Genomic DNA, 20,296 nt, shown 5'->3' on the forward strand with positions numbered 1-20,296 from the left:
TTCAGGTTCTCATGACAACTTGTACCTTAAAGTCTCAATGTTATTGGTGTTCCTGTCTATGAGAAATGCTAATTTTCTAGTTTATTCTTTTCTCCATCTCATCATATTATATATCTAAAGGCAATGCTTGCATATTAAATGATTTTTCACAACACCAAAAATGCTTAAATTAAAGAATGCTGTCAAGCATATTTAGACTCAAAATTTGCATATTCTGAAAAACACGTTTGCTTAGAAAATGCTGTTCTCTTAAGAGGACGCATGTTTTTTCTCTGTTTTGCTCCTTTGTGTTATAATAATGGAAGAGAGTCTCAACCATTTGTAGGACTCGCTCATAAAAAGACATCGGCTTGCCCTTACACACACTGATAAATTTTAACAGATCAGTGCATAAGGGAAAATTCAAACATTTTACGTGTTTTATCTATAGCTTCTGTGCTACGAAGAGTCCTCCATTTAGTCAGTGACATGTATTGAGAGGGCTTAGTATATGCACTCGTAACCCCTGTTTGTTCATTTTGAGTCTATCATTTCCACCCTCTGCATCCCTAAAGCCTTAATTAAGGTTCACGTTGCCTTCCCTCATCTAGAGCATCCCAGGGCCTCCCAACTGGCTTCACCACCTCTCCAGGTGCTGGAGATCTTCCCTCAGACTCATGCCAGGGTGTTCTTCTAAAATTCCCTTGTGTAAAAACTTCTATGACTCTCCCTGCCTTAAAGGACAAAATGGAAACTCTTGGTGGACATGAAAGACTTCCCAGTCGTCAAAAATCACCTTTCTAGTTCATCTCTAATTGTCTCCATTTCCCAGTTCTCAAGGTCCATGGTCCCTTGTGGCCCTTGAGTGTGTCTTACATTTTTATAGCCCCATGGCTTCATTTATGTTGTTCTCTCAGCAACACTCATACTCCCTTTGTTGCCTAGGAAACACCTAAAGATACTTTAAGACTCACCAAAAGTTACCTCCTCTTTGAAGCAACTAATGGAGCATCCCTCTCAAATCAGAAGATAGTGAATTTTATTATTCCTAACACTTGTAAGCATAGTGAGCACTCTTTGACTATTTCAGTTATATTTTATCATCTTTTCCTCTCAAACTGATAAATTTTCCAGACCTAAGATCCTGATATTCTTACCCAAATGAAACCTTGTCCTTTTATTCATTCACATATATTTATAGAAAGCCTACTATGTGCCAAGAAACATAATACTGTAGCGAAACCAGCAAAGTCGTTTTTCGGCATGTAGATTATATTCAGGTGAAGTAGACAAAACAAATAGGTTGTAATGAGTTTGAGGAAACAACACAACAGAGTTAAGTAATTGAAGAAGCAGCAGGACTGGCCTCTCTGAGGGGCTGACATTCTAATAGAGATCTAAATTAAGTGAGGCAGGAGCCACACAGGTGTCTAGGAGAAGAACCTTCCAGGAGCAAGTGAAAAGGCTTAGCGGTGGGTGTGTGCTGCCCAAAGTCCATGGAGTTCCTAGTGGTTGACTTAATTTCTGGAAGGTATTTTCCGTCCTCTTGAGTAAAGTACACAGAGGAGAGCTCCTCAGCAAATTTTAGGCCCTCATGCTAAAGATAAATGCTTTTGCAGTCCTTCCTTCCCCCATTTTCCTCTTCAGAATCAACCCTTTTTTTAAGTCCATATTTCACCTGGATGCCAATGCTGAGAGCTGGCATTTGTTGGCATCCCTCTTAATAGGGTCTTGAATATAAAGAAAGTTAACAATTTATATACTGTGGCTTATTTAGTCTTTCGAGAATAGATAGACTTTATCCTCCTTTGTTGCTGTACCCACAGCAGTGCCTGGCACTTAGTAGATGCGCGGATTTTCTTGAAAGACCAAATGGCTAGATGTTTAATATTGAGAGTTGAAAACAGCAAAGACATCACAAAGTATGTGACTTTCCAGATGGGCTCTGAACCTTTTTTATCTTTAGGGAATAAAAACAATCATTCAAGTGTAATCATTTTTAGGACTAACTTTATAGAGGCAAAATTAAGACTGTATAATTCAATGGAATCTGTTCAATTTAAGGATATAGGAATGGAGTTTCTAATATTACCAGTTGTACTAAAGAATCCTATGAATAGATTTTAGACATATCTTTCCAGATTTTGAAACATTTTAAATCCTTTTTGGGCTACAATGCCTCACAAAAACCACCACCACCAATACCAACAACAACTTCATTTTGAATAATTGTTCTTAGCTTTCATTATGTATATGTTAGTAATTTCTTGGCTTATACAGAATTATTTTCCCAACAGGTTGCTTTCTGCAATGGAGAACACTGCTTCTTTAGAGAAAATGCCTGCTGCGTTTTCACTCTTTGAACATTATGATGATAGCTCGACAAGAAGTGACCAGATGTTAAAACAAGTGGCTGGTAGGAACTTCAATATATTAATTACCTCAGTGAAATTTGGCAATTATTTCTTGTTTGTTTTGTAAAGTTTTTGAAGCTAAGGAATTATAACTGGAAAAGGAAAAATCTTTCTTGTAAGAATTTAAAGCTAGATTCTGAAATAAAGTGTGAGACTAGCATACCATTTCAGTTATAAACGGCATTTCCATTTGAAGCTTTGTGACTGTGCTGGAATACTGAGGAGGTGGAAGGATGTAGCAGTGGAATTGAAGGGTCTTCTCTCTTTTTTCTCTTAAAAGAAGATTTCTCTCTCTCTCTCAGAGATTATTTGCTTCACGCCAGCGGCCAGGTATAGAAGGAAAGAGAAATCAAATATTTTCATATATGTTGTATAGATTTTTCTTTTGGCATGGCTCTGCCCTCTTCAGTTGAGTTCTTTTTCCTTTTTTCAAACTAAACAGATTAACGTAGAGAACTAACAGCTCAACATCATGCTCTGTAGCCAGGAGCCTCCTCCTACTCAGCTGTCAAAAGCATCCTGCCAACTCTTCAAAATATTTTTTAATGTGCTATTTTAACAAACAAGACAATGAAATTTATTTAGATTTTTTTCAAAGCTGCTGTGTTTCAGTGAAGTAACCAAGTTTCACTTACTGTAAAATGTACTTAGACGCCCTCTTTAAAAGATACTATAATCTTGCAAAGCAAACCGTAAAGACAATTTCTGTTTTCAAATTGAGAGTTAACTTTTATTCCTGTAGGGAGAGTTTTAATTTAGTAACTAGTAAAAGCCTACTGTGTCTTTAAAAAAACGGAAAAACCAAAAAGCCCCCCCCTCCAGCCCCCAACACTATATAAAATGAAAAATTCAGTTATTTGTCCTAATGGATTTTCTTTAGGTATATCTCAGAACAAAGGGGTATTTTCTTATCATGTCTTTAAGAAGCATTTGAATGGAGCCAAGATCGCAAACCAAGAAATTCTGGTCAACAGAGTAGCTCTTTTATGTTTAAGGGATTCTTTATATGCTATTGTTCCTTTAGAAGGACATTCTTTTGAATATCTAATGGGCAGTGAGGGGGCATTTTGTACATTTCAGAGGTCACAAAGTGTTAATGATTCATTCACAAACAGTACATGTCTCAGTCCCAGTAGTTCCAAGCTGTTAAGGGGAGACTGGTCTCTGAGATATGAATGCCACACATTGTGCCTCTGCTTCACAAGTAAGGGAAGGCTGTGACTTTTATAACGAGAAGCAGAGCAGCCCCTAACATTTCTTCCCTGCTTAAGTGATGCCTGGCAGGGTGGAGACTGTTTCAAATTAGACTGTCCTTCTAATCTCACAACTCTAGGAGACAGGTTTTATTGTTATTCCCATCTGATAGGTGAGGAAATAGAGGGAACAGAGAATTGTTTCTGATATTGCTCTAGATACACAGCTGTTGGGGATGTGTGTGGCGGGGGTGTTTGGCTTCAGAGTCTCTGCACTTGAACCGCTGGTCTACACCAAAGAGGCTGAGTGTATTGCTGTGAAAGGGGGGATAACCGTAGATTGGTGACACTCCAAGGCTTCTTGAGTCTGCTCCTAACAACTTAAAAATATTCTGGTAAAATATGTGTAAAATAAAATTGACCATTTTAACCATGTTGAAGCCACCGTTGTACAACCATTACCACTAATCCAGCTCCAGAATTCTTTTCATTTTGCAAAACTGAAACTGTGTATCTGTTAAATAACAGTTCCTCAGTCCTCCCACCCACACCCCCAGCCTCTGGCAACCACCAGTCTACTTCCTGTCTCTATGGATTTAACTACTCTAAGTACCTCATATAAATGGAATTCTGCAATACTTGTCTTTTTTGTGACCAGATTATTTCACTGAGCATAATGTCATCTAAGTTCACTGGTGTTGTACCATGTGTCAAAATGTCCTACCTTATTAAAGCTGAGTAAATCCCACTGTATGTTGATACTGCATTTTGCCTTATCCATTCACTTGTTGATACACTTCTGAGTTCCTTTCACCTCTTGGCTACTGCAAATAATGCTGTTCTCCTGGGGACTTTCTTGAAAGCTCAGTTGAGTGGGAATCTGTATCCACTACAAGTATTGAAGTGGAGGCTGATCTAATACTTAGCTCATTGAGCACGACAGCTCTTTATGGGCATAGTCTGTCAGGCAGAGGGAATCTATGGGGGTGATGCCTTTGCCCATTCCCTTAGCCTATGTCTAAGAAGCCTTAAAATCATTTTGCATTTTTTGGCATCACTCCTACTCATGTTTATTACTCTAGAAGTGTAAATAGTGTTAATAATGTGTAAAGCCTGAGCCTCTGATGTTCTTGTGCCGCATAGGAATTGTAAATCGAGCCACTGTTGGTAGATTACATACATAGAATATTCATACTCCCTTTTAAATTTTAGAATAGTTTAAGCAATAAAAGTGGTTCTTGTTTTGAAATAAGATGTTTTAGTTTCAATGTTTTTAAAGGAGTAGATTAGGTGCAAAATTGTTTCTAGCCTACATGCATTGCCTAATTCCCTACAACTTCCTATTCCTTAAAATTTGTTGATTTGGGAGGGGGGCTCAATTATCAATTTAAAGTTTGCTAAGCTACCTGATATAGAGATTTCTGAAAAGATGTTACCATTTTGAAAAGCAGGTAAAGCTGAATGTATAATTCATAGAGGAAAAGGGAGCATTTTCATTGTTTGTGCTTCAAAAAGTTTCTCCAGCACTACTTCAAAGATGATAGACAATAGTCAATCTGCTTGGCTCTTCCATAAACCAGGGCAACATGAAAATTTACTGAACTATATTTATCTGGTGGACCCCTTTAGAATGTGAGACTGACTTTCTGTTGGGAAGACAAACAGAAAAGTCAAAGATAGTGTAAGAGCCTCTGAAGCACTGTCAGCCCTTGCGGAGGTGCTCTGACAGGTGGGCTTCCTGCCTTCTCATGCAGCCTCCCAGGATGTCTTATGTCTGTAGTCCCTCTGTGTTTACCAGATGAAGGGTCTCTACTTCAGCTCCATCATCAGGGGCTTCCTGCCTTCTCCCCTCCATTTTCTGTGCTCCTGCAAAGGCCATGTTGCTTTCTGAATGTTAACACTGGTTATGTGTCAAGTACTTTGCTAAGCACTTGATATGCATTATGTTGCTTTTTACGACAATCCTGGGAGGAAATAGTATTATTGTTGTTTTCCTGTTTTAAAGATGGAGGAACTGAAGCTGAAGTAACACAAATTACAAGTAGGGGATCTGGCGTTTAACCTTAGGCCAGCCTCTCCTCTCCAAAGCTCATGAACTTGCCCATTTTCTTATCTTGCTTCTCATTTTTCATAACTATGTATTTCCTCAGCTGTTTATCTCTGTGTTGAATCTTTTCAGTGTGTTTCTTTTTGTTCCATTCTCTAAATTTAGAACCATTTATTTCTTCTAATTTCCACTTTCCTGTTGAACTAACCTTTGTTTTCTTTGCCTTCATTGTTGACTTTTAATAAAGTAATCACATAAGATTTAGTCTATATTATTTGGCAAGCTCATCTCTCAGGAAATTGTTGACTGGAAAATAATAACCACAAAAATAAATTTTAAAACAGTTCATCTGTCCAACTATGGGAATAACCTTTTCCTCTTAATTTGTAAACTATATTCGATGCTTTTATATCTCAAAAATTTTGGAGAAGAATTTCATAGGAGCTTAGTTTATGGCATTGTATATACATGAATGTTCGATATGCATAAACTTTTAAAATCTCTAGTAAAACACTTGAGAATATTGTTGTCTTTAAAATTCAGAACAGTGCTCACTTTGGCAGCACCTATACTAAAATTGGAACAATACAGAGAAGATTAGCATGGCCCCTGCGCAAGGATGACATGCAAATTCGTGAAGCGTTCTGTCGGGAGCCGCGATAGGCATTACTGACAAAATGGAGGCACGGCCCCAACCCCCTCTCCTCATCCCGCAGGCACGGTCCCGGGGTAAAGGAGTTAGGTCTTGTGATTCTGACTTGTCCTTTCCTTCCTCCGGTTGAGTTGGCTAGAAAGAATGTTATAATCCATAAAATTAACTATTGACATTTGTTCAAGGATCTTTACAAAGAATGTTCCAGGATGAGCACATAGGCTGCAGCTTGAGGCCATGGGAAACATTATTATCTGAAACCTGCCTGTAAGGGGAATGTTTATGGCAAAAGGAGTTTTCTGAGTTTAGGGGTTAGGAATAATTAAGAATAGTTAGAAGCTAGAAGTTTAAGGTATGTTGTAGTGATGGCGTATTTTACTATAGCTTATGGAAACTAGGTATTTTAGAGATACTAATAGCTAAAAGCCTTTTTAGGAGATGAGGAGCTTGAGTTACTAGGGGATAGCAGGATTTAGAGAGATAAGAAATAAACTGAGGAATGTGATATACAGCCCAGAAACAAACTTGAGTTACAATGTTATCACTTAAGAGGGAACTCTGAAGGACAACAATGATTTATGGAGACAGTAAATATGGGTGAGGGGAAACTGAAGATGTCATACCTCTGACCTAATGCTTTTGTAAAAGTATAAAAGAAAACCTGATGCTTAAAATAAACATGCAGCCCAGTTCTTTGAGCAAGAAACTGCATCATTTTCTCCGCTGACCCCGTTCATCCCTTCAGGGCGTTTCCCTGGCTGCCGGAGCTAGACTCTGGCAGCATTCCATATTTTTAGGAATAAGTCTACCTAAAGAAACAAAATACCTGTATATAGAAAACTATAAAACACTGATGAAAGAAATCAAAGATGACACAAATAGATGGAGAAATATTCCATTTCATGGATCAGAAGAATCAATATAGTGAAAATGAGTATACTACCCAAAGCAATCTATAGATTCAATGCAATCTCTATCAAGCTACCAATGGTATTTTTCAGAGAACTAGAACAAATAATTTCACAATTTGTATGGAAATACAAAAAACCTCGAATAGCCAAAGCAATCTTGAGAAAGAAGAATGGAACTGGAGAGATCAACCTATCTGACTTCAGACTATACTACAAAGCTACAGTCATCAAGACAGTATCGTACTGGCACAAAGACAGAAATATAGATCAATGGAACAAAATAGAAAGCCCAGAGATAAATCCATGCACCTATGGACACCCTATCTTTGACAAAGGAGGCAAGAATATACAATGGAGAAAAGACAATCTCTTTAATAAGTGGTGCTGGGAAAACTGGTCAACCACTTGTAAAAGAATGAAACTAGAACACTTTCTAACACCATACACAAAAATAAATTCAAAATGGATTAAAGATCTAAACATAAGACCAGAAACTATAAAACTCCTAGAGAAAAACATAGGCAAAACACTCTCTGACATAAATCACAGCAGGATTCTCTATGACCCACCTCTGAGAGTAATGGAAATAAAAGCAAAAATAAACAAATGGGACCTAATTAATCTTACAAGTTTTTGCACAACCAAGGAAACTATAAGCAAGGTTAAAAGACAGCCTTCAGAATGGGAGAAAAAAATAGCAAACGAAGCAACGGACAAACAATTAATCTCAAAAATATACAAGCACCTCCTGCAGCTCAATACCAGAAAAATAAACAACCCAATCAAAAAATGGGCCAAAGAACTAAACAGGCATTTCTCCAAAGAAGACATACAGATGGCTAACAAACACATGAAAAGATGCTCAACATCACTCATTATCAGAGAAATGCAAATCAAAACCACAATGAGGTACCATCTCATGCCATTCAGAATGGCTGCTATCAAAAAGTCTACAAACAATAAAGGCAGGAGAGGGTGTGGAGAAAAAGGAACCCTCTTACACTGTTGGTGGGAATGCAAACTAGTACAGCCACTATGGAGAACAGTGTGGAGATTCCTTAAAAAACTGGAAATAGAACTGCCATACGACCCAGCAATCCCACTGCTGGGCATACACACCGAGGAAACCAGAATTGAAAGAGATACGTGTACCCCAGTGTTCATCGCAGCACCGTTTACAATAGCCAGGACATGGAAGCAACCTAGATGTCCATGGGCAGACAAATGGATAAGAAAGCTGTGGTACATATACACAATGGAATATTATTCAGCCATTAAAAAGAATGCATTTGAATCAGTTCTAATTAGGTGGATGAAACTGGAGCCTATTATACAGAGTGAAGTAAGTCAGAAAGAAAAACACCAATACAGTATACTAACACATATATATGGAATTTAGAAAGATAGTAACAATGACCCTATATGCAAGACAGCAAAAGAGACACAGATGTAAAGAACAGACTTTTGGACTTGGTGGGAGAAGGCGAGGGTGGGATGATTTAAGAGGGTAGTGTTAAAACATGTATATTATCATATGTGATAAGTATATCACATATGATATAAATGAAAGAAATTGTAGGTATAGTCATGTTGGATATGGGTAAATGGGATAGTAGTTTCAGAAAGTGTATTTTGATATTTTATTCATGCAAGTCTTTTGCAGCCTTGATGATAAAGCAACTATAGCTAAAAAGGGTTTCATTGATCTCTATTTGAATATGTTGACATAGAAGGATATGATATTGGTTACTAGCAATGCAAACTCAAGGTTTTGTTTTGAAGGAAAACCACATCATTTGGTGCATCCTCTAACTTGTATAAGTTTATTACTCAAAAGTATAAGACTGCAGAAGAATATTATCAAGTGATTCCATTGAGAGATCCATTTTTTTGTGTGTGTGTGTATCATAGTGTATATGTACTCATGCAGAAAAGACATTTTGGAGGGGGTTACATACAACTATAATAACAGTGGTTGCTTCCAAGGGATATCCTTGAAGTTGGGGGCTGCTGAGAACAAGATAGCCCTCCCATTTTTCCTCCATGTACTTCTGTATTGCTTGCATTATTATCAATAAGCACAAGTGACTTTTGCAAAAAGAAAGAGAAATCAATAAAACAGCATTAGCTATAATAAATCTTGCTTATATTCCAGTTCCACAACCTCCTAGATTAGAACCTCAGGAACCAAATTCTGCCACTAGCACAACAATTGCAGTTTACTGGAGCATGAACAAAGAAGATGTCATTGATTCATTCCAGGTTTACTGCATGGAGGAGCCACAAGATGACCAAGAAGTAAACGGTAGGATTGCTATACAAATTCAGAAGTATATGTACATTTCTACATCTTAATGTGTAGTGTTTAAACATATACCTATTATGACTCTTTCTGCAAAGCATTTGTAGCCACTTATAAAAGCAACAATGAACCAACAATTATATAATGAAATGACATATAAGCAAAATTTGGAAATCAGGACCAAAGAAAACAAGAATGGATAAATATCATCTTAATGATGGATACTTTAACATGAATAAAGTTCATGAATGAATACTTTTCAATATGAATACTTAAACGGAAATTCAAATTTGGCTTTGAGTTCTCAGGTTAACAAGAGCAATTGAGTGATTCTCATTTTCAGGCATGAGGTAACATACCAAAGTGTTGAAAACAAAGTTTTGATCAGAACTGAAGTCTAAAACACAAGCATAAAGCGTCCCAGTTTGTAGAGGAGAAATGAGCTGTATCTAGGACACTGTCCTCCACAGTAATTTTAGTGCAAATGCAGCATTGGATATCATGGTTGGCATTTTCTCAGAACCCCCTTTGATAAAAGCTGCAAACAAACTATAAAGGTAAATTCAGAGCTCACACTTCTCAAGGCATGAGAAGACTGTATGATATAGACTTCTGGTGTCCCAAATTAATGTGAAGATAGAGGTAAAAGTGCTTGGGAGGGTGAATGGATCGCAAGTCTTACAGTTGAGCCTTTTGTAAACATCTCTCTGTTCAGTAAGACCTCTAATAAGTCCGAGAAGCCAGGCACTTTGATGGATAAGAGTTGGGAGTGCTGGCATTCTGTGTTGCTTTTTGAAGGTAGACTCATATTTTTGAAAATCAGATGAACATGTGACAAGATTGACATGGCATAGGAACCAATTTGTAATAAGGAAGGAATTATAACTTATTTCACTGTTAATCAATATTTAAGTCTTTTGGGATGTCATCTGATATTTAAATTAGAAAAAGTAAGACTGTAACCATAGGCATATTGTAAAGTTGGCTAAATTTGTCTGTAAAAACTCATATCTTATTGGGAACCTATTACCATATACCTGTCACAGCACAAGAAAAGTGCTCTTATTTCCATTTTCAATTGAAAAAACGGATGTGAGATTAAATAATTTGCCCAAAACCACAAAGATTACTTGGGACCAGGACAGGTTTTAAATAAAGCTCTTTCAGACTTCAAAGCTTATGTTTTTATTTGCTTGCCTCTGTGTTTGTTTTGTTATACCACACTTCACCTCCCTGTATATCCAGTTATATCAAAGAACCTCAGGGCTCTCCAAGACTCCTCTTAACAACTGTTTATTTCCTGGAGTACTTTATAAAAGTGCTTCACCTCCCCACCTTCCCCTGCCATGCCCCAAACACGTACCTGTCTTGTGTCTCATTCCTTTGATGCCTTGAACTCTGCTGATGCCAGTTCAATAATCTGATGGTATAGACTGTGATACTATGCTGTATGTAATAGGTCCCCAGTAACATATATTATGTGCTTTGTTAAAAGGAGTACCAGGCTAAACGTCTTAGTCTAAAAGGATAATTCTGTTGAGAACTGCAGTCCCAGGTTCTAGGCTATGGGGGAAATATTTTTCAGTGTATATATATGTCTTTATGACCTTATTTAAGCCAAAATTTCATCCAGAAAGTATATCTCACTGGTAAAGAGATGCGATTGAACAAACCTGCTGAGTTGAAGATTTCCTAAATTTACCTTAAAAAGGAATAATCTAGGTTTCTTAACTGGAGGGCTTTTGAAGATATGACATCCTAGAGTAATAAGAGAGGATACTTAGAATTACCAGAGGCTGATTTAGAAAAGAAAATCGTTCTTTTAAAAGGAAAGAAATTTCAGTAAGAGCAGTCAGATTGGCCCAATGGGCAGGTGTTCAGAATGTTATTGAATAATATTTACTACTAAAATACTGAAAGTAAAATAAGTAATTTTAGGAAATGTCTTGATTGAACAAAGTTATTTCTTAGAGTAGTTTATGCTGTATCAATGGTGTTTAAGTATTTCTATCAATTATGGAAATCTCTAGTTGAAAGAATTCTGGAATTCAAGATGAGGGATCAAGATTTGAAACTTTGAAAATCATACTGAATGGTTTACTAATCTATAAAGATGCTTTTTAACATTGTACATTTAGGAAACATGAGATTGTCCTTATTTTATTATGTACTCTTTCAAAATATTGCCATTGCTTCTTAAGACTTTTCTTGAGAGTGTATTACTGAGATTAACATAAATTCCATGCAATTTTAGTATTTGCTATTAAAACAAGTTACTTTAATTGTGGTATATGAAACTCAGAATCTTACTAATGTGCTATTATGTTCTGGTAAGTGTTCACAAGTAATACTATGTCATTCTACTTATCTTTTAGAATTTTATTGCTTGAATGTTCTTAAATGCTATCTACCACATAGTGATATCTGTAAGTTTATCAGTTTGTATTTCCCACTGAAAAATGTGTAGTTGAATTTTTCCAATAGCTATAGCTTTCAATTAACTTAGGAAGATACCTTACAGTTTATGATTGTGTTTTATGCTAGATTTGGTAGAAGAATACAGAGTGACCGTGAAAGAAAGCTACTGTGTTTTTGAAGATTTAGAACCTGACCGATGCTATCAAGTGTGGGTAATGGCTGTGAATTTCACAGGATGTAGCCTGCCCAGCGAAAGGGCAATCTTTAGAACAGGTAAGGAGATGGTAGGGGCTTCCCAGGTGGCTCAGTGGTAAAGAATCTGCCTGCCAATGCAGGAGACATGGGTTCAAACCTTGGGTTGGAAAGATCCCCGGAGAAGGAAGTGGCAATCCACTCCCGTATTCTTGCCTGGAGAATTCCATGGACAGAGGAGCCTGGCAGACTGTAGTCCAAGGGGGTCACAAAGAGGCGGACATGACTCACCAACTAAACAACAATAAACAACAACAACAAAAAGGAGATGTTAAAGGGGTGTTAAGAGGCAATACTCAGTTCTTTACAGACTATTAAGATCAACCAATAAGCATTTGTTAAATGCACCTGTTGCATGCTGGGGGTTGCACGGTGCTGCGTTTACAACAGTGAATAAGACTGGGCTCCTCTTCTCAAGAAGCTCATACTCAAGTGGGGGAGATACAAAACAAAAAATCATAGAAAACGTGTGGTAAGGGCCGTGATCCAGAACACTCGAGAGGGATATCCAAGACTGGCTGGGCCAGGGACAAAATTAGGAATGGTTTCCTAGAACTTATGCCTGAATGGAATCATTAAAGGACCAGTAGGAAGTAATATGTTAAAGGAGTGTGTTCCATCTGAAGCAGACATATGAACACAGGTGTCAAGGTAAGAAAGAGTAGAGAGTGTGCGGGATACAACAAGAATTTTGGTATTATTTCTTTGACTTAAAAACAAGAAGAGGACATGAGTTAAGAAAGGCTAGTACATAGAGTTCACACTTGCTAAGGTAAGAAGCTCAGGCTTTCTCCTATGGGTGCTAGGAGCCCCCAAAAGATTTTTCAGCCATGGTATTCAGCTGGAAATGCATTCCCATGATGGAATCTTTTCACAGGGGCTTAAGCAGGTGTGTCATAAGCCAAGTTTGCATTGTATTTAAGATAATTGTAACTGCCTTAGGGGGAGAAATGACTTACTCCCTCTGTTTTATCCTTTCTTCCCTTTTAAAACAACTTATTGAGCACCTATTGATGGCAAGATCATGGCAGCTAACTTTTGCATAAAGGAAGGGACAAAAATCTTCATATTCATTGGCTTGTATATGTATGAAGAAACCCTGGTAGGATTTATAGAAGAATTTATAGAAAGCTACTATTAGAAGCTGTTTGGGGATGGGTGAAAACTGGGCAGTTTGAAAGGCAAAGATGAGAGGGAAACCTTTCACTATGTATATTTTTATACCTTTTGGGTATTCAACTCAGGACATACTTAAAAAAAAATTTAGAATCATCCCCAAGCCCAGTGACCAGGGAAGCAGAACCGCCATAGACGGCCGCACAGCTGACTCGGTTCTCCCCCTGCAGCCCCCTCCAGCCCTGTGATCCGGGCCGAGGACTGCACTGTGTGCTGGAACACAGCCACCATCCGATGGCGGCCCGCCCGCCCAGAGGCCGCTGCGACCTACACCCTGGAGCACTGCAGACCGCACGCACCCGGGGGTGAGGGCCTCAGGTAAGGACCCCTCTCCGCGGGCAGAGCCCCAGCGCAGGGCTCCAGACTGGCCTCCAAGCTTATGCTCACAGAGGGAGAAATGCTTCCGAGAATGCTGCTGGGCTAATGAAGCTGTTGACTGGATTTGCAGCTCTATCACTATTCATCAGTGAACTCTGAGTTTGTAATAAAGCACACGCTACAATGCAGAGTGGTGACTCCCTTGTAAGAAAAATGTATGTGAATTTTAATAAGATAGAACATTCTTTGAGGTATATTTAACTTGAATCATTACACAGGATATATGCATATGTTCTGTACTTTTTTAGTAGTCATACAGAATAGGTACCACCTAACTCAGGAAACTAATAGTGAGCTTGTGTATAATGTCAATTTGAATTTCTCCATAATATATTGGTAATAAAAAGGAGCTAATTACATTTACATTATCACAGATATACTTGCCTCTTCAAGAGCATGAAAATTCTAGAGATTTTCCAGGAAAAAAGAAATGTAAAGCTCTCTCAATAAAAATTATGAAGCTAAAATTTATTAATAAAAGGCTGTATATCCAGTGGGTCTTTGGTAAATGTTAATTTATTTACTGAGGTGGTGTTTTCTTAACCTCCAATCTGTGGCAATAGGGAATGATGTTCCATGATGAATATTTAGCTTATTATTATTAATATCCATATTTTGCTAGAGACATTTAAAAATCAGTAATTTACTGAGGTAAATTATTTTGGCAGGATATGGAACTTGGAAATAATGGTATGAAATCAGACAGCTTTTTAATAAAGTGTATTATTTAAGCTCTTGTTTATCTTCCTGATCAAGCCACAGCTATTTATTTAGTTATGACGTGAGGTTTCATTCAACTGAGCAATAATTATCATTTCTTTCAAATACGTGAAGATGAGCTTCACAAAATAATGATCACAGGATGAATTAACGTTGAGTGGAATGTGTAAGGGTGAGATGTAGGCATTTCAGCAGAAGTGAGAACATAGTAAACACACAAGAAACAACGTCTCTGTTAATGTGCCAATTGCTGGAAGGCAGGACTCAATGATTAGCAAATAGCTGAGTGGTTAACTCAGAGAGAAACACACACACACACACACACACACACAGACTTAGGAAGAGAAGGAAAGAATAGAGGAAGGAAGACCTAGTGAGACAGAGACAGAAACACACAGAGAGAGATTATTACTGGCTTCTATTAAGCATTTACTATATGCCAAGTCACTGGCCTAAATGCCTGATGTATGTTGCTTTATTTAATCCTTACATACACTCTGAGAGCTGACAGATGCTTTGAGAGGCTAGCAGCTAGTGAGTGGCAATCAGGACTCAAATCTTGTTTTGTTAGATTTCAGAGTCCAAGGTGCTAACCACTGTTGAATGTCACTCATGAGGGTCCTGGACATTCTCTGCATAAAAACTCTTGGTGCTGTGAGAGCATTTGATCAGAAGTGCCTGAGTCCCTGGGCCATCTCTCCCATCATTCTCCATCATCAGTGACGAAAACCCAGTTCTTGCCAAGGCAAGACCAGACCATGAAGGGGTGCTTTGGAGTGACTCATCCCTGTTACAGCATTGGTCCTCAGCTTGCATTTGCATAAATAATACTAGCACAATTGGATTCTTAAATCAGCAGAAATATGGAAACCCTGACACCTATTAGCCATTTCACTGAGGGAACTGTGATGTCATCTCATAAGTGTGGCTACAGGGAGAAGGGAAAGGGGAGAAGGAAGGAGAATGGCATCACCGAGGGCCTTCGACATGTCAGGAGCTGTGCTAAGTCTCATCTAACCCTTGCGACAATTCTAGGAGGAGGTCATAACTTCCATTAAATGAAGCTCAGGGAGGTTAAATAATTTGGCCAAGGTATTAAATGATGGAGTGAGAGTTCAGAGTCAGGATGCACACTCAGGTTCGTCTTATTCTTTCTACTAGCTCTAAAACTTGTGTCATTACACAGACTGCATTAACATACCTTAACAGCCTGACAACTTGGAGTTACTGTATATCCTTGGTTTCTTTTGTCATCTGAAAAACATAGATGTAAAGAGAGAACCCCTTTAGTTAATGGTTTTCCTTTCTCTGGTCATTCTGAGGCTCTCAAAAAAAGTCGATTTGATATCAACGATGAAGAATGCATTCCAAACAAATCCTTCATCAAAACTAGAGAAATCAATGACAGTTCCATTTCTAGGGAAAAAGTGGCCTTCCATCAATTTCATTAAGACAAAAGTTGAGCTTATTAAAAGATGACTTGTCATTCATTTATCCCTTTGAGACTTTGCCAGTGGGTTCTCTTAATTTTTCTTGCCAAAGGAGAACATCTGAGAGGCTGGATAAGCAGAAGTTTATAGAAGTTATGGACCAATACAAGAATCCTTTGTTATTGAATGGACCTGGTCCAACAAGTTTAGAAGTGAAGGGAAATTCCACATTCTGAGCCTTGTTGATAGTTTGGGGCTGTGTTGGAGATGGAGCTGTTTTCTGGTTAGGTGTTAAAAGACCCCTCACTGCCAGGAGGTAGAATGGTATGTTCAATCCACAGCTCAAAGATGACTTTCCAGGCTCTACGGATACCTGATGAATCTCACAATAGGTCGTTTTTAAGGCAAGCACAATTTTGTTGGCCACAAATCACTACCCTGTTCGTTTGATAAGTCTACTGCTGACACACCACATCAGAGTGATCCCTCATGAATACAAGAAGCCTCAGTGCTTTATATCTCTGGTTGGCATCAACAAACTATGAAATAATTCATCCTTAATTTCAGAGGCCCAGGGCTGCAAAACTCATTTGTAGCTCTTTTGGTTCTCCAATTTAAGAGTTCAGGAAGGAAAGAAAATTCGACTCTTTTGGAGTGGTCATGTGTCTTGTGTCTTTGACCATCTGGTTCTTAAAACCAACTTTAAAATATTCCTTACAATGTCTGATGGTTCAAAACTCTACTAAACATTAGCTATTTAGCAATCATCTATATTGCCAATCTCTAGGATGTCAGCTATAAAGAGCTAGTCAGACAGTAGAACTGATAAACAAAGAATCTCAACATTTTATCACCCCTAGCTAACAAAGCAAACCATCCCTAGTTTTCCATTTTATTAGAACCACATTCTTCACTTTGGTTTTCTGCATAGCAGTGCATAATTAAAGTTATTTTGTGTCTTAGAAAGAGCAGCAAGCCAAGGATTATCTGATCCCACTCACTTGTTGGCTCCATCAAGGGATTATTACGTCAAGTTGCAGCCTCAGTGCTTGGGACAGTATCTGGCATATTGTAGCTACTCAATATGCACGTGTTACCTGAATGGGTATATATCATTAGCATTGAATACATAATGCTGACAACAACAATAAAAGTTAGGTCAGTTTTGAGGATAATGTCATTCAAAATCGGAAAAAAAAAAAAAAAAGCAAATTGTGCCAACAGAGTAAAGAAGAATGGTGAATGAGTTAATTTTAGTGAATGGATACTTAATTAGGAGATAGGACCAGTCTAACTTGGAAGACTGGAAACCTTTTCATGGATCACTTATAGGGAAGGACACTTATAATCTTATTTATCCATTGGTTACATAACCCTTGCATACATTCTAGGTTCTATGCAAACTATGCTAAATCGGATGTAAAAACAAAACACATACAAAAAAACCCCCATAAAAAACTAGGTAAGAACAGGAAACTTTTCTGTGCAGCTCTTCATTACAGGTCTATTTAATGAGTGAATAAGTAGATGAATGATGGCATTAGCCAATCTCCTTTTGTCCTTGCCAACTCCAAGTCATCTCACTGACTGGAATCTCTAGCAAAGAAAAGATGGAGAACTAAACAGAACTAAGAACTAAATGAATTTAGATCTTTCTCACCCTCAATCCCTGAAAAGACAGACAGCCTTAAAAGCTCTCGTCTGGAGTAGGAAGAGAAATTGAAATGAAGAGGGGGAAAAAAGGATGACTAATATGAAATTGCACATACGCACACGGGGGGCATTGATTACCCTTTAGATTAGGGAGTCTAATTTTGGTTGCCAGAACAGAAACACATCCATCTTCAGACTGGCATTCACTCTCCCAGAATGATGACCTCCAGTTTAAGACCAAAGATGCTGGTTGATCTCTTAGAGGAGGTGTTTAAATGCAGTGAGCCTATTGTGCTCCTGAGCTTCCTGACGTGGTGTCTAAAACAGCCGAGCAGTTGTCTCCATGCCATCATCCTCACAGAAAACACATTTGCATATTTTGGTGTGTGGGTACTGTGGCTCCAGCCCAGCAGTCGGCCCCTGTTGGGCTGGGGGTGGGCGGGAGTGACAATCCCTGGCTTGTGTGTGGGGGCTGAGGGAGCTCCTACTCACCCTTTCCTGTTTTTCTTTGAATGCTCTCCTCAGGTTGGGTGGGCTCAAAACACTTTCAAAAATTTTCCACCGCTCGGCTGTTTCCTCAGCTGTTCTGTCTCTCCTGTGTGGAGAGAAGTCAGCAGAACTGTGGGTGGAGGAGGGAAAACTGAGAGAAATATAGTACAGGGATTAGCCGTGTGGGCTGTGCAGAAAGAAGCTGTGTACTGAATGACAAATCTGTGAGACTCAATACGCCACAGAAGTGGTTGGTAGTGCACTTCCTGCTCCCCAGCCCTGGCCAAGGTGATGGGTGGAGAGACCCTCCTGGGTCACCCTCCCTGGGACCCCCCTCAGGGTGGGCTGGGGTCTGGGTGCTGGACCTGTGAGCTCCTGTTTCTCCTGCTTCCAGCTTTTGGAGTCACACGTGGTGGGGCAGGAACAGGATTGTTTGTCACAGCCGGGTGATCTAGCTGGGGACACCTGCTACTTTGTCCCTATAAGGAAAAGTAAGGGTGAATTTCCTAATGAACTCAATGCCTGATCAGGAGATGAAGAATCCCAGCATTAAAAAAAACAACAACAACTTTTTTTTACTAAGCTTTCAGCTGGACAGGTGATGACTGACCACGCAGTCAAGGGCAAGTGATTTGACCTTCTGCACAGCCTGTGGGTAAAGGAGACAGTCATTCCTCCCCCATGCTTGCTTCATAGGATGACAGGAGCACTGCTGACATGATTGGGCCAAAATTCACTGAGTAATTAAGAAGTAATAGGATAACCTACCCCCCCACAACTCCACCCCCACAGAAATTCTTGGCATTCAGCTTTTTCTAAATGAAATCTTTCTTCCCAAATGAATCTGATTTAACTTTGATCATTTAAAATTCTATACACCTCCTGGTTGTATAGTAAAACCTCAGTCAGTGGAAAACCAACCTCTTCTTTTACTTTTAACTTAACGATCTGGCAGTTTTCAAAACGATTCCAATTGTTCACAATGAAAGACTCAGTCATACTAAAGCCACTAAAAACAACCCTGTAAGGGCAAGAGCCAGATAATGCAGAGGTAAGGAAACTGTATCACAAAGCGCGGGTTAAGAACATTACCTCAATGGGACATGCAATTTAAATATGAACTTCCTGGCAGCTAAAGTGAAAACAGAAGAGTGGGGGAGAGAGCAAGAGGGAGAAAGAAAGAGATTACATAACTCATCTGTTTTAAAAAAGGAAGCACAACACTTCACCAAGAGAGACAATTCTATTTCTTGACATTCAGTTATAAGATGAATTTTTCATGTAGATCTTTATATAAGGGCTATTGAACAAGATAATAGTGATTGTCTTTAAGAGCAGTTTTAGAAAAGATGCAAAAGCATTCCTATGTAACCATTTTTTAAATGGGCTCTGAAAGCATGATTTAAATCGCCATTCTGTGCAGGTAGTTCTATGGGACCTCGGGTAATTGTCCACCCACAGGTGACCTTGGCATGGTAAAGGAGAGCTTGGAGAATCCAGAAGAATGAATAGATGTTATTAGGTTCTTGGGATTCTCTACCTGAAATGTAAATGATTTCATTCAAACTTTGGAGGGTAACTAACTACAGAGAAAGCTAAACTCTAGGATCCTTCTGCTGAAAACATCTCTTTGATTGACTCTTTGATTTTGTGAGAGATTCTAATTATAGGAAAGCCTAAGTTCCATGGGTTATCAGGATTCTGCCCTCATGTTATGTCTCTACACTATTATGAACTAATAGTGATGTTTAGTTAACACTGAGTCTTATAATAAGACTCATTTATCAAATGAAAAAAAAAGGCCTGTTGAAAAATATTTATTTACTATGTTTAAAAAAAGTCAACATATAAAGAATTTCCTTCTTAATCCTGATTTAACCAAAAATTTTCATCTTAAACAAAAAATTACATGTTTATGGTTAATTAAAGTTTTATAAATGGCTTCCAACAGCTGAAACTGTTTAGTTGTTCTTGTATTTCATGTTGCTTATGTTCTCATAGATTTTTCTTCTTATTCCTGTTTCTCCTTCCCACCCCTTCTCACCTTGTGCTATCGTACAATTATGTTTTTCAAACCTAACAGATCATTAAAAAAACAACAACAACTGGGATGCTCGTTAGAGTTTAGATTCACAGGCCCCTCTTAAGGATTCCTATTCAGAAGGTCTAATATGCCCAGGCAGGTATGGGAAACACTACTTTACTAGCTGGTCCCCATAGAGCCCAGCAATGTGCTCTCTTCACAGTTCACATTAAATGGTGTTGATTGACTGGCTGAATGT

The 20,296-nt window shown here is 38.5% G+C and overlaps 1 protein-coding gene, 1 long non-coding RNA gene and 1 pseudogene across 3 annotated transcripts in view; 2 read left to right on the forward strand and 1 right to left on the reverse strand.

Annotated features, from left to right (window-relative positions):
• Positions 1-20,296, forward strand: part of CMYA5 (cardiomyopathy associated 5) — a 108,999-nt gene that overhangs the window by 72,553 nt on the left and 16,150 nt on the right. The window contains exons 6-9 of one of the 2 annotated variants that reach the window (XM_081506019.1): positions 2,277-2,395; positions 9,352-9,501; positions 12,043-12,189; positions 13,515-13,662. In XM_081506019.1, the coding sequence (XP_081362145.1) occupies positions 2,277-2,395; positions 9,352-9,501; positions 12,043-12,189; positions 13,515-13,662 (564 nt within the window). Of the gene's footprint in view, positions 1-2,259; positions 2,396-9,351; positions 9,502-12,042; positions 12,190-13,514; positions 13,663-20,296 lie in introns of both variants that reach the window. The other variant, XM_081506020.1, reaches the window with a different exon arrangement.
• LOC145512332 (uncharacterized) overlaps positions 1-20,296 on the reverse strand; it is an 84,024-nt gene that overhangs the window by 46,322 nt on the left and 17,406 nt on the right. The window contains exons 3-6 of the long non-coding RNA XR_014058478.1: positions 18,380-18,493; positions 18,018-18,144; positions 15,644-15,696; positions 12,325-12,402 (exon numbers count right to left, since the gene is read on the reverse strand). This is a non-coding gene — a long non-coding RNA (uncharacterized LOC145512332). The remainder of the gene's footprint in view (positions 1-12,324; positions 12,403-15,643; positions 15,697-18,017; positions 18,145-18,379; positions 18,494-20,296) is intronic.
• LOC145515906 (U6 spliceosomal RNA) lies at positions 6,181-6,281 on the forward strand (annotated as a pseudogene).

This window comes from Giraffa tippelskirchi, chromosome 7, assembly GCF_054371585.1.
Source record: "Giraffa tippelskirchi isolate mGirTip1 chromosome 7, T2T-mGirTip1v1.2.pri, whole genome shotgun sequence".
NCBI classification, from domain to species: domain Eukaryota; kingdom Metazoa; phylum Chordata; class Mammalia; order Artiodactyla; family Giraffidae; genus Giraffa; species Giraffa tippelskirchi.